The 12,920-nt window shown below is 39.4% G+C and overlaps 1 protein-coding gene across 1 annotated transcript in view; it reads left to right on the top strand.

The window, feature by feature from the left end:
• Nucleotides 1–12,920, top strand: part of LOC119783708 (voltage-dependent T-type calcium channel subunit alpha-1G-like) — a 139,415-nt gene that overhangs the window by 48,710 nt on the left and 77,785 nt on the right. The window contains exons 7-9 of the mRNA XM_038285347.1: nucleotides 2,412–2,724; nucleotides 2,823–2,915; nucleotides 3,000–3,582. Coding sequence (XP_038141275.1) covers nucleotides 2,412–2,724; nucleotides 2,823–2,915; nucleotides 3,000–3,582 — 989 coding nt within the window. The remainder of the gene's footprint in view (nucleotides 1–2,411; nucleotides 2,725–2,822; nucleotides 2,916–2,999; nucleotides 3,583–12,920) is intronic.

Genomic DNA, 12,920 nt, shown 5'->3' with positions numbered 1-12,920 from the left:
CACTGGCAAACCTGAGATATGAACATTTATGTTGCATGCGTGCAGTGAAGATATTAAATGTGCAAGCAGTAAAACGGTTTATTGCCTGGCTGTCTGCTGAGAGGGAGAAACGCACAGGATTGATTTTATGACCTGCGAGGACCCCAATGATCGACACTGGTATAGATGCAATTAACAAGAACAAACCACAAGACAGCAGCGTGACGAGATATCACTTATGAAAATATCAAAAATCAAGGTAAAGAAATGCACACGAGTATTTTCCTAATGTATGTTTAAAGGCAATAATATATTTTAATGCATCCTAGCTGAATATTTCACTCTGACTCTAAAATCAGGAACAGTATTGAACATAAAACACAGGAAACTCATTACATGTGTATCTCCAATGCTTCACCCCGGAAGCAACAGCCTTGAGCTGAATTGATCAGAACTTTCCCTACAGAGTCTTTTCCCCTGTTTGTTCTCACACATAGCAGCTATAGTGCTGTTGCACTGTTTCTTGTATATTTGCACAATGACCTTTACCTTTTTGCTCAAAGCTTTTTGTTCTCCTTACATTTATTGCTAGTGTTGCAATTTGGATGTGTTTGCTTTTTCATGAACGCAAAATGACCTTCCCTAATAAGAAGAGGCAAAGCATTACTCCTTTGTGAACCCCTTTCTCCACCAATGATTTATTGCTTCTCTATCTTTTCCCAGCAACCTCCCTTTTTTAATTCCATTCCCTTCATCCATATTTCCCTCCCTCTGTGTTTATGCTCATTTCTTCAGTCTCCACCCCTGTGTGCTTCATACCGTCTGTTTATTCTAGTCAAAACAAATTCCTTTCCTGGAATTCAATAAGCTGTTGAAATTATTTATTAACCAAACATGATTCGGATATCAATAAATCATTTTTTTTCAAATAGCGTTTTTAATGTTCAATTCCAAAATTGAAAGATCTAATTTCTTAACCGATACAACTAAAAACAAATTGAACATCATTTTGTTAAAAAGGCATTAAAGTAGCATCTAAATATTGATAGAATCCTAGGATTTAAAAATCCAAAGATCACTGTGACTGACACCCCTTGATTTTATTTACATTTTATCGTGTCACAACCACTCTGCACTATTCGCATGTTTACTGAATAAAACAATGAAAATATGTAATGAATGTAAAGTAAAAATAAAATGACATCTTTCCAAAGATTGTCTTATAAATCAAATCTAAAAAGTGTAGTCTGCATGTTTTCCACACTTATTTATTCTGTTACCACCAAACAAATAAAATCCAATGCAATCAATTTCCTTTAGTAGTCACACCATTAATAAATACAGCCCCCTTCTGTTTAATTTAATCTCAGAATACAGTGCCTGACAAAATGATTCATACCAGCTTTACATTTTTATAATTTGTCAGATTGCTGCCTAATAAACTATTAGTCATGTATACAGGAAATCTGGCTTTTATGACAGATTGAAAAAAAACACAGAAGTGGCTAATACTGAAACACACTTGTAGTTTGCAACAAGCCATGTAGAGGTCACAGCAAACAAGAAACTAATTAAAATATCCTTTTTTTTTAGATAGGAACGAAACCTTACTGTTTAACCTACATGTAAAACAAATATATGTAGAATAACAATAGCAATGGCCATAACAGTAAACATAGCATCCCTCAATAAAACACAGTAGTGGCACCATAATGCTGTGGGGTTGCCTTTTTTTTCTTTACTCTGACCGTCAAAATGGTCAGAATTGATGAAAAGGAGGAGAGAGTTAAATAAAAGACAATCCTGGAAAAACAACCAAAGAGATGTTAAAACCTGTAATAGACTAGAGACCAGGGTTTTTTACCTTCCACAGAAAGATAAAACTCTCAAAACACAGTTAGAGCTACTGCGTGATGTAAACTGAGGAGCTGTGGTACAGTAAGACATGAACGTTGATGTTCACAAATGCAACTGGGCAAAGAAAATCGAGCAATACATTTTTTTCTGGGTGTAGAAAGCTAGAAGAGACTTACAGTATAGTAAAAAACGGGGAGCTGTAAATGCAGCACAAGGCTATGAAGCGTTGACCTAGGCAAGCTTAGTTAAAATGCATGACTCACTTCTCAGAATTGTATTTATGAGTAATGTCGTTAACAATGGAATATTTCCCTATTACTTCACTGATATGTGTTTTAGTACTTGACTATATTCTATCCCTTTTTTCTGTATTTCCTGACCTTTCATATAGAAGTTAGATAGAATGAATTGTTTGAATATCAGGATAATATCAGCTGCCACAGTCACTAGACAGACTTCAATAGATACTCTTTAAACCTGGAAAACAGATGATCAAAGCTGTTTCAAATTATTCAAAAGCTGAAGCAAGTTTTGTTTGTTTAAAAGTTTTGCTCTGTAATGTTATATCTTTTAAGGAGGTACAACATCAGCTTCCTGAATGGTTACTATCGACCTGATGGCACAGATGATCATCCGTTCATCTGCTCAATGGAGAGGGAAAATGGGATGCTTCGGTGCTCTGATGTGCCTCGTCGTCGTGTGGGCCGGACCTACTGCTCTCTGAGTGCGGAAGATGCCCATTCTGAGACGGGACTCACTGTAGATGGGCCAGTGTCGTGTGTGAATTGGTACCAGTACTACAACGAGTGCCGAGCTGGGGAAATAAACCCGCATAAAGGAGCTATTAACTTTGATAATATCGGATATGCATGGATTGCTATATTTCAGGTAAAATATTTGTAGAATTAATTTACAGAACTGAATAGTTGATACTTATTATCATTAACTGCCTCCCACTGTGGTTATTTTTGAATTATTTTATTCAGGTTATTACCCTGGAGGGTTGGGTAGATATCATGTACTACGTCATGGATGCACACTCATTCTACAACTTCATTTACTTCATCTTTCTCATCATTGTAAGTACTCCAAAAAAAAAAAACCCACAGATTTATCCCAAAATGTTAAACTTATCTGAAACTGTTGTTTGCACTGTTTGGTAGGTGGGTTCCTTCTTTATGATCAATCTGTGCCTGGTCGTCATTGCCACCCAGTTTTCTGAAACTAAGCAGAGAGAACATGCCTTAATGAAATCAGAGGAGCGAGCCCGGCAGCTCCACCAATCAGCTTCCACGCTGGCAAGCGACAGTCAGCCCGGGAGCTGCTACGAGGAGATCATCCGATATCTGGCCCACTTGGGTCGTAAAGCATGGCGACGGCTCTGCCGCTGGATTGCTCTCTCCCGTTCGCATCTCCGCTGCACATGCATCTGCCGGAAAGGAAGCGGGCCAGCTCGAGGGGGCGGAGCAGGGGAAATGAACGGACTTGCCAACCGGCACTCTGGTCACGCCCCCAATGACTTACTACACCTTCATCAAGTTTATCATCTGCACCACCAGCAGCATCACTATCCACAGCAGCAGCATCAGCCTCAATCTGCGCTGGCCGTCAGTAATGGAGGAAACGGGTTCAATTATCCCTTCATATCACCGCTCCTCAGTCACCTGGATGATAAGGACCAGGACCAGAAGAGGGTGGTTGCCATGGAGACCATTAACAGACTGCCACAGCTGGTGCTGGAGCACAGTAAGTGGCTTGAGTGTTTAATTATTTGTGTGAGTTTTTGAAAGTGTTTTTTTTTTTCTATTTTATTTAACACAACTTAGAATAGAAAATCCCTTTATTGTCCCACAATGGCGAAACTGGTGTTTTAAAGCTGCAAAAATATTATTAAAAAAATGGTCCCACAAATATGGGCTTTAGAAAAGTGTATAAGAATAACATTAGTGAAGAGTTAAAAATATAAACAAATAAAATACTCTCCTGTACAGTGTTTTAACAATATAAATACCTGGATAATATATAACCAATATACAGCTATGGACATTCTTACAGTAATGGAAATTTGAAAATAGCAAAAACATCAGAGATGTGCAAAATGACAGCAGCATGGTATTTAACTGACTAAGGTAGAAACTGTGTAAAATCAGGATTAATGGGTAGCATAGCATAGCATGCGATCAATCCTGTTAGCATTGTCTTTACTCATCAGTAAACACATGAAATGATGATGATCATCAAAAGACATATTGTTTGTTCTGTCCCTAATTATGCCAGACCTGCAAACCTTTTTGTCCATGTCCATTGGAAGGCTTGAGTTTCAACCAGCTGCAATTCAGCAGTCAGGACAGCAACAGCCAGGGGTTTCTTTGTCTCAGTCTCACAGCAGGGGTCCTCTTTGTCTCAGTGGCTCATCAAGGCAGGCTTTCTCGTCCAGTCTGTGCAATATTCTGTGCAATATGCTGAATGTGCAATATATGTGAATAGAATAGTCATACTACTACCTCACCGTTGTTCCTCACCTACTACACTTTAGCGTTAAAGTAAATCCACCTGTACATAAGCCATCCGGATTGTACATATTTTTATTTTTTATTTCTTATTTTTATTTTGTTTTTTCATTGTGTGCAATACATGTACACTTGCACCTTAATCCTGATTTATCTTGATATATTTTATATACCTGGATATACTGTCTGGCTCTATAAGTTCTGAAACTCAGGAGAAATGGGGTCTGTTTTGCAGCAGTTTGGTTCTGAAAGGTCAGTTTCCTTGATGATTCTGGAGATCTGGGTCACCTTGGGCCCGCATCTCACTGTAGTGGAGAACCAGCCAAAGTGGATCCCAGCTTCATGGGGAAGGGAGAGGAGGCAAAGACAAGGAATCTGGTTTTCTCTGTGATTTTCCCTGTCCTCACAGAGAGGGAGGTGGTTGGTCACACCTCTCTGGGAGTTCCTGTGACTAGAAAAGGGGGGGGGGGGGGGGGGGGGGGGGGCAGAGGTCTTCTAGCATCTTGTTAACCAAATTTGCGTTCTCTCCTCTGGTCATCATGTCAAGGTGAAATATGGACACTGGTTCCAAATGTCCAAAAAGCATGATCATGGCATATCGCACAACAAGGGTAACAACTTATTGAGGTTGTTGGGAACAGTGATGGTTATAGATCTTACAGCTGCTGGGATGAAGGATCTGTGATAACGTTTCCTGGTGCATTAAGGGTGCAACAGTCTGACACTGAAGGAGCTCTCCATTTTTGCAATAGGCTTCAAGCATGGAGTGGTAAACGTTATCCAACAGACATGTTAATTTAGTTAGGGTCCTCTTGTTTCCCTCTGTTGTGATTGGAGTCCAGATGGCATCCAATCACAGAGCTTGCCTTCCTGATCAGCTTATCCAGTTGCTTTCTCTTAGCTACAGATAAGCCGCTGCTCCAAAAGATAACTCCATAGAAGATGGCTGATGCCACAGCAGAGTCATAGAAGGTCTTTAGGAGCACCCACTACACTCAAAAACACCTCAGTCTCCTCAGCAGGAAGAGTCTGTTCTGACCTTTCTTATACAGAGCCTTAGTGTTGTGAGTCCAGTCCAGTTTGTTATTCAGATGAACACCTAGCTACTTATTAGAGTCCAATATCTCAATGTCCTTTCCCTGGATGTTCACCGGTGTCAGGGACGTGGATCTGCTTCTGCCAAAGTCTGCCACTAGCTCCTTGGTTTTCCCTGCATTAACCAGAAGGTGGTTCTGCTGGCACCAGACCACGAAGTTCTTCGTGGTGCTTGAACTTTTATGTGCATTTATTTTTCTTTTATTTTAAATATATTTTAACAAACATTATTATTATTACTTTATGGGCACTGATTCATATTTTCTGTGCCAATTGTTTTGTTTCTGTTAGAATTCGGGTTGCATGGTATCAGATGGTTAGCACAGGTGTCCCATAGACAGAAGGCCCCGAGTTAAAGTCTCAGTCTTTTTTTGTGGATTTTTTATTTCTTCCTTGCAAAATAGATTACATTTTCCAGGTAACCAGGTAGGCTTGTCCCAGTGTAAGGTTAGAAAATCACTGTGTGATAAGCCCTCGTTACAATATTTTCACAGTATAAGAATACTTTCCCAAACAACTTAAAGTAAAAATGTGTAAGTCTATTCATCTTTTATTTACCAAAAAAAGCAAGGTACACCCCTGTCCTCTGTGATATCATCTAACACTGGTAAGATCTCAATGCCTCCAAAGGCCAGACAAAAAATATTGTTTTAACAGTGTGTTCTGGGTATTCTAGGTATCATCATCTCCTAGTGACTCATGCTCCAAAAGGGGGACCCAGGAAACCTCCTTATTAGATGCCTTAACTACCTCAATGGGCTTTATGCCCAACCTCACTACTTCCTGAACTTACGTCAGCTGTGTTTTCTGAACTGTCTTTCTTTACTGGAGAGACTGATTAATCCATGTGTGTCTGGCCAGTGTCATCATGGTTACTGAGGTCAAACACACCTGAATTGATCAGTCTAACAAGGGAGGAAAGACAGGGAACAAAGAAGCTGGCTGAAGTTCAAAAAGTAGTGGAGTTGGGCAAAAAGCAATTGATTCAATGCAGAGGAACAGTGGCTTAACTTCTGCTCCCACCAAATAGCAAGCTTCTTTCCGTATCTTTGTGGCTGAGTCCAACCACCTTACGGAGGAAGTCCACACACATGCTGCTGTCTCATTCAAAGGGTACTTTTAATATACATGAGAGTTTTCCACATTAGGGCTGTAAGTAATGATATTTTTGCTAATCGATTAATCTGGATAAATTTTTCGATTAATCAATTAATAATCGGTTAGTGAAAGCTTGCTTAAAAATGTTTAAAATTTTCCACATGAGGAGTTATGGATTGAGCATATATTGATGGAGAAAAAAGTTTTTCATCTTAAAGGTATGTTTTAGAGTCTCTATACTCCATTTAACAAATTATTAAACCACTAAATTAGTTGACGATATTTCAATAAACAATTTATCATAATTAATCCAATTAATTGTTTCACCCCTGGTCCACATGATATTTTTCGAATATTCAACCCATATCAAACTCTATCAGGTGTGTCTAATGTCATTCTTAAGGTTTAGAGGGCATCAATTGTGTCTGCTGACATAAACAAACAGTTTTAACAAACTGATGGATTGTTGACTCATTAAGCTATAACTTTCAGATATTTTCAGGCTGTAATGCCCACATGTTCAGTACGTATGCCTTTCTTGTCAACCTGAAAATACTATATTTGAATGAGAGTCAAGGGTAAGATCTGTGACAAAGCACTCATCTGTCATCAATGGTTTAAAAATAATAGTACAGGAGAATGCAAAACACAATTTATACACAGTTGTATAGCAAGCATAGCGGTGATTTTGGATATTGGAATTTACCCAGGGCTGCATTTGAAAGGAGGGAAACTCATCTGTTGCTCACCATTTAACTAGTTGTCTTTTGTTTTTCTGAAGTATGCAGTGAGTGTTTCGTAAGTGTGTGTGAGTGTTTGCTGTCATCAAGAAGTGCCAACTGTTTTAGTAACAGTAGGGGTCAGGCTATATGTATTCTGTTCTGGCTTCTTTTTCAATAGCTGGAGTGACATGGTAAAATCTTTATCTATCTAAACTGGGGGCAATTTCGTCTCCACAAATTGGCAGAGCTTTTATGTAAGTCTGTATTGTAAAAGCAGCCATTTAGGGCTGGAAATAGTAGTCAGTCTCTCTAAATAATACTCAGTCTTCCACTACCCCACCTAAGACACTTATGAAAGAACCGAGACTACTCATGCCTCTATGGTTCTGAGATTCTGTGTGCATGTGCACACAATGTTGTGGTTTCACCAGACAGGCTTGTGCAATTTAAAAGAGAAAAAGGGTTTATCATTTGCCTATTTGTTGTAGACATATACCTTAAAGGAATGATGCATGCCCATTTTTCTCCTGATTAGAAACAATATCTAAGAGTCGCTCTTACCAAAAAGAGCTCATCCTCTCCAATGATGCATAAAGCTAACATAATGCTCACTTGAGATAATAAGCTGATCAGATTTTACCCTCAACAGAGTGATCTCAATTTTACTCTTGTTAGAGTTGTGATGCTGAAAGCCTGATGTACTGCTTGGTTTGTCACAGAAACCCTTCTGGGAAATCACTCTGTGTTTGGAAAGGGGCCATGCACTTCGCTGAGAGGACTAAGACTGAACCATCTTTTTGTCTGTAACCATCCATCACGAGCTAACTAAAGCCAATTGGATCAGAACATCTTCCAGAACTGATGTTTAATCAACCTCTCTCCAAATTTCATCAGGATAAAAGAACAAAAAAAAACTATTTGATGAAAAAAGATTTTGTTTTACTTAAAATAAAAAAAAGTTCTTTCTGTAATGTCATTGACATAAAAGCTTTGTGTCTTTAGGAAATGTCCTTGTTGAATTTTCTTTCAATTAAAACCTGCCTGAAGCTGCTAGTTTGGGACACTGCTTTATCTCCTCTGCCTTTACCACAGTGAAGTCCCTGGAGATCTTGAAAGATGAATTTTTTCACGGTCATGATCCCTTGATTTCTGTGAAAACCCAGCAATGTTGAAGGATATTAAAACAGATCCTCAGCCTCCTTGGGGTAGAAAATTTTGCAATGTATTGAGAGGGCAAGTAGAATGCATTAACCCCCTGGTTTATAAAAATATTCTTCCAGTTATTCTCAAAGCAGCAAGGATGTATTTTTTCTGTACGATGAATCTGCGGGGTACTGTGAGTACAAGTCCATAGTCCTGGAATATATTTAGGTTCTGATTTGGACTGACTTTCAATATATGCCAATTATAATTTCCAGCCTAAAAAAAGTCCACCAAGTAGGTTATTCCCCTGACGTAATGTAACTTTCACCTTAAGTTAATACCTGTATTCACACAATCTTTTAAAACAATCCTGGATCCATATGGTAGTCTGGATCATCACTTTAACACAAACCTTTGTTTCCAGTCACAATATTCACCTCCTCTGAAAATTTCAGCAAAATCCCTCCATACCTTTTTTAGTTATGTTCAAAACAGACAGAAAAACAAACATAACGTCCTTGGTGGAGGTAACTAATATTGAAGCAAAAAAAGTTTACATGTGATGTTGCATAATGTTTTTTTTTTATTGCAGCTTTCAATAAATGCTACAGAAATAAATAGATACTAGGAAATTGTTTTTTGTGCATTTTTTGTGCATCAATTTATTCCTGTTTTTAGGTTTTAATCATAATGAACAACATTACATGTTTACATAAAGAGGATGAACAGCTTCCTCCCATAGTCCAAAAACATGACTTTTAGGTTATTGGATTTTCTAAATCCTCCTTAGGTGTGAGTGTGTGTTTTTGTCCTCTGTTTCTGTGTTGCCCTGCGATGGTCTGGCGACCTGTCCAGGGTTTACCCCGCCTCTCGCCCGTACACAGCTGGACATAAGCACCAGCACCCCTCGCGACCCGGGTGCAGACAAGTTAGCAGAATCGTGGTCTAACACACCTCTTTAAGTCTTTTCTACTTTTACCCAACCATCACCCCATTCAGACAGTCTTGCCCACGGCCAAGCTCAAATAAATTAAAATTTCAAAATGACTTTGATTGAGAAAAAAGTTTTACAATTAAATTAAATGTGGTTCATTTAACATAAGATATCTCTCTTCAATAGTTTTGTTAGTTAATGACTTGATCTGTGATAATACAATTGTGTCATCTTATTTGTTTGTTTTTTTAACATTTAACTCTTAGTTTACCCCAACCAAATGTTACAGCTACAAAACATTTCAGTTTATAACTTTGTATCATTCAGCAGATCCTTACACTAACAAGGTAATTGTAATGGGGGATTTTAACATGTATGCCAATAATGAAAGAGATTATTTTAGATGCAGCATTGTTTGCTTTGTTCAAAATGTGCATAATCCCACACATTTATATATTCATACTTTGGACCTTGTGCAAAACTATTGCACTGATTGTGAAGACATACAGTATTTTTTTTACAACCCTGTCCTCTCTAACCACTTTCTGGTAACCTTCAAACTTAACTTAACATAGTTCTCCTCCCTTAAAGGAATGTTTCACTCTTTTATATCACTGAACAATACAGCAGAAAGTGATCTTTACTAGGGCTGCTGACATTTCACTTGCACATGAGAATACACAAGTACACATATTGAGAAACAGCCATTGTTAGTATTATACAATTTTTGTTGGGCAGTTACTAACCGCATAAAGCACAGTTAAAAGATAATACCTTTGCAATCATGATTAAGAGTTACTTTATTATATCTTACATTTATGCAAACTCTTTAAAAATATGTAAATGCCTAGCCTGACATTGTTTAATCACCCACAAACCTCCCTCATGTGTTATAGGACGTTACATGGTTTTACAGCACTAGTAGTGCTAACTGTTGTAACAGACATTGATGGAAGGCAAGTTATAGAGAAAATGCACATCAAAGCTTTATCTAGTTCAGCAATAAATAATAAGTGTTGCTTTGAACGTTCCAGATCAATGAAAGAGAGGAGAAATGACTCAGTAGATTATCTAATGCTCTACAAGTGCTATTGAAGATAAGTCCTTTCTTTGTGAGAAGAGTGGTCATTTAGTGTAGTTCTCCTGTTGAATGAGGAGCCTAAGATGTATGTTATGAGTCTATTAGATTGCCCATGTCTGCCTCAAGTGAAACATGAATTTGTTGAAATTGCATTGACAGTCCTTGTGCCAGATTTGAGACGGTTGTTATGTCATCAGAGCATTCCTCCAGAGTCTTTTTAATGAATTATTTTGAAATCTTTGGCCTCCAAGAAACACACGTTTACAAAGACCCACAAACACACATGAGCACGCATATCCCTTTTCTAATAAAACAGCTCTCCCTTGGTGCAAAATGCCTGAACTCCACAGTGGTTTTTCATGTAATTGTCTTCCTGAAATAAAAGAGGGTTCACGCCTTTGCTGGATGGAAAAATACATTGAATTACTAAATGTGCCCAAGAGAGAAACATTTGAAAATATGACTTTTTACCATGCTCTGACCCCCTTTAATTCGATCATATTCTTTACCCAAGGAGCCGTTTTTTAATCTTTAAAGCTGTTTTGATTAGTAGTTCCTTGGGCTGTCTAATGTTCTTTAGGTGTTTTCCTCTGGCTGCTTTTCCCTCGTGTTATGGTCTAGACCGGAGGTCTTCGACAGGGGTACCAGAGAGGTACTGCATTGGGGTCACGAAAGTGTTGGTTGATTAGACTTTTTTTTTATATTCCCCCCTGCCATTTTTTCCACTAATTAACATGTTTTTAAATACACAATAACATGAATTCAGTACACTGTAGTAAACAGATACACTATATTGCCAAAAGTATTTGCTCACCTGCCTTGACTCACATATGAGCTTAAGTGACATCCCGTTCCTAATCCATAGGGTTCAATATGACGTCGGTCCACCCTTTGCAGCTAGAACAGCTTCAACTCTTCTGGGAAGGCTGTCCACAAGGTTTAGGAGTGTGTTTATGGGAATTTTTGACCATTCTTCCAGAAGCGCATTTGTGAGGTTGCACACTGATGTTGGACGAGAAGGCCTGGCTCTCAGTCTCCGCTCTAATTCATCCCAAAGGTGTTCTATCGGGTTGAGGTCAGGACTCTGTGCAGGCCAGTCAAGTTCATCCACACCAGACTCTGTCATCCATGTCTTTATGGACCTTGCTTTGTGCACTGGTGCACAGTCATGTTGGAAGAGGAAGGGGCCAGCTCCAAACTGTTCCCACAAAGTTGGGAGCATGGAATTGTCCAAAATGTCTTGGTATGCTGAAGCATTCAGAGTTCCTTTCCTTGGAACTAAGGGGCCAAGCCCAGCTCCTGAAAAACAACCCCACACCATAATCCCCCCTTCACCAAACTTTACACTTGGCACAATGCAGTCAGACAAGTACCGTTCTCCTGGCAACCGCCAAACCCAGACCCGTCCATCAGATTGCCAGATGGAGAAGCGCGATTCGTCACTCCAGAGAACGCGTCTCCACTGCTCTAGAGTCCAGTGGCGGCGTGCTTTACACCACCGCATCCGACGCTTTGCATTGCACTTGGTGATGTATGGCTTGGATGCAGCTGCTCGACCATGGAAACCCATTCCATGAAGCTCTCTGCGCACTGTTCTTGAGCTAATCTGAAGGCCACATGAAGTTTGGAGGTCTGTAGTGATTGACTCTGCAGAAAGTTGGCGACCTCTTCGCACTATGCGCTTCAGCATCCGCTGACCCCGCTCCGTCAGTTTACGTGGCCTACCACTTCGTGGCTGAGTTGCTGTCGTTCCCAAACACTTCCATTTTCTTATAATACAGCTGACAGTTGACTGTGGAATATTTAGGAGCGAGGAAATTTCACGACTGGATTTGTTGCACAGGTGGCATCCTATCACAGTTCCACGCTGGAATTCACTGAGCTCCTGAGAGCGACCCATTCTTTCACAAATGTTTGTAAAAACAGTCTGCATGCCTAGGTGCTTGAATTTATACACCTGTGGCCATGGAAGTGATTGGAACACCTGATTCCAATAATTTGGATGGGTGAGCAAATACTTTTGGCAATATAGTGTACATGAAGGCAGAATCATCAATGCACACATTCAGCGACACACAGGAGCTCTTTCAAGCTGGGCACCGTTTCATTCACAACACCTGTAACATCAATGAGGAATCCGAAACTGAAATACTTTAATAATCTCATTGTAAAATTACTTTCGTTACATGACTCCAGCTGTAATAGAGTGACTATAGGACCAGTTTGATATAACACAATTTCATACAATATATATAATTAGGGGGTGCCCGCTCCATCTTGCCATCAGTTAGGTCCTTGGCCTGGAAAACATTTGAGTCCCCTTGTCTAGACCTTGCACCCAACCACAATTGCTCATTGTGCTGTGTGTGCTTGATACATTGAGAAGACTTGAGAAGAGGAGGTCTGTGGCAGAAATGCCAGGCCAAAGGAACTGTAAGCAGATGGAGATGCCAGAAATGTATGTCTTTCCAAACAGGAAAAAAAAAATCCATCACAGACCT

This window comes from Cyprinodon tularosa, unplaced genomic scaffold (genome assembly GCF_016077235.1).
Source record: "Cyprinodon tularosa strain WSP-4 unplaced genomic scaffold, ASM1607723v1 ctg21, whole genome shotgun sequence".
Lineage (NCBI taxonomy): Eukaryota > Metazoa > Chordata > Actinopteri > Cyprinodontiformes > Cyprinodontidae > Cyprinodon > Cyprinodon tularosa.
This window is presented reverse-complemented; position numbering and strand designations above follow the sequence as displayed.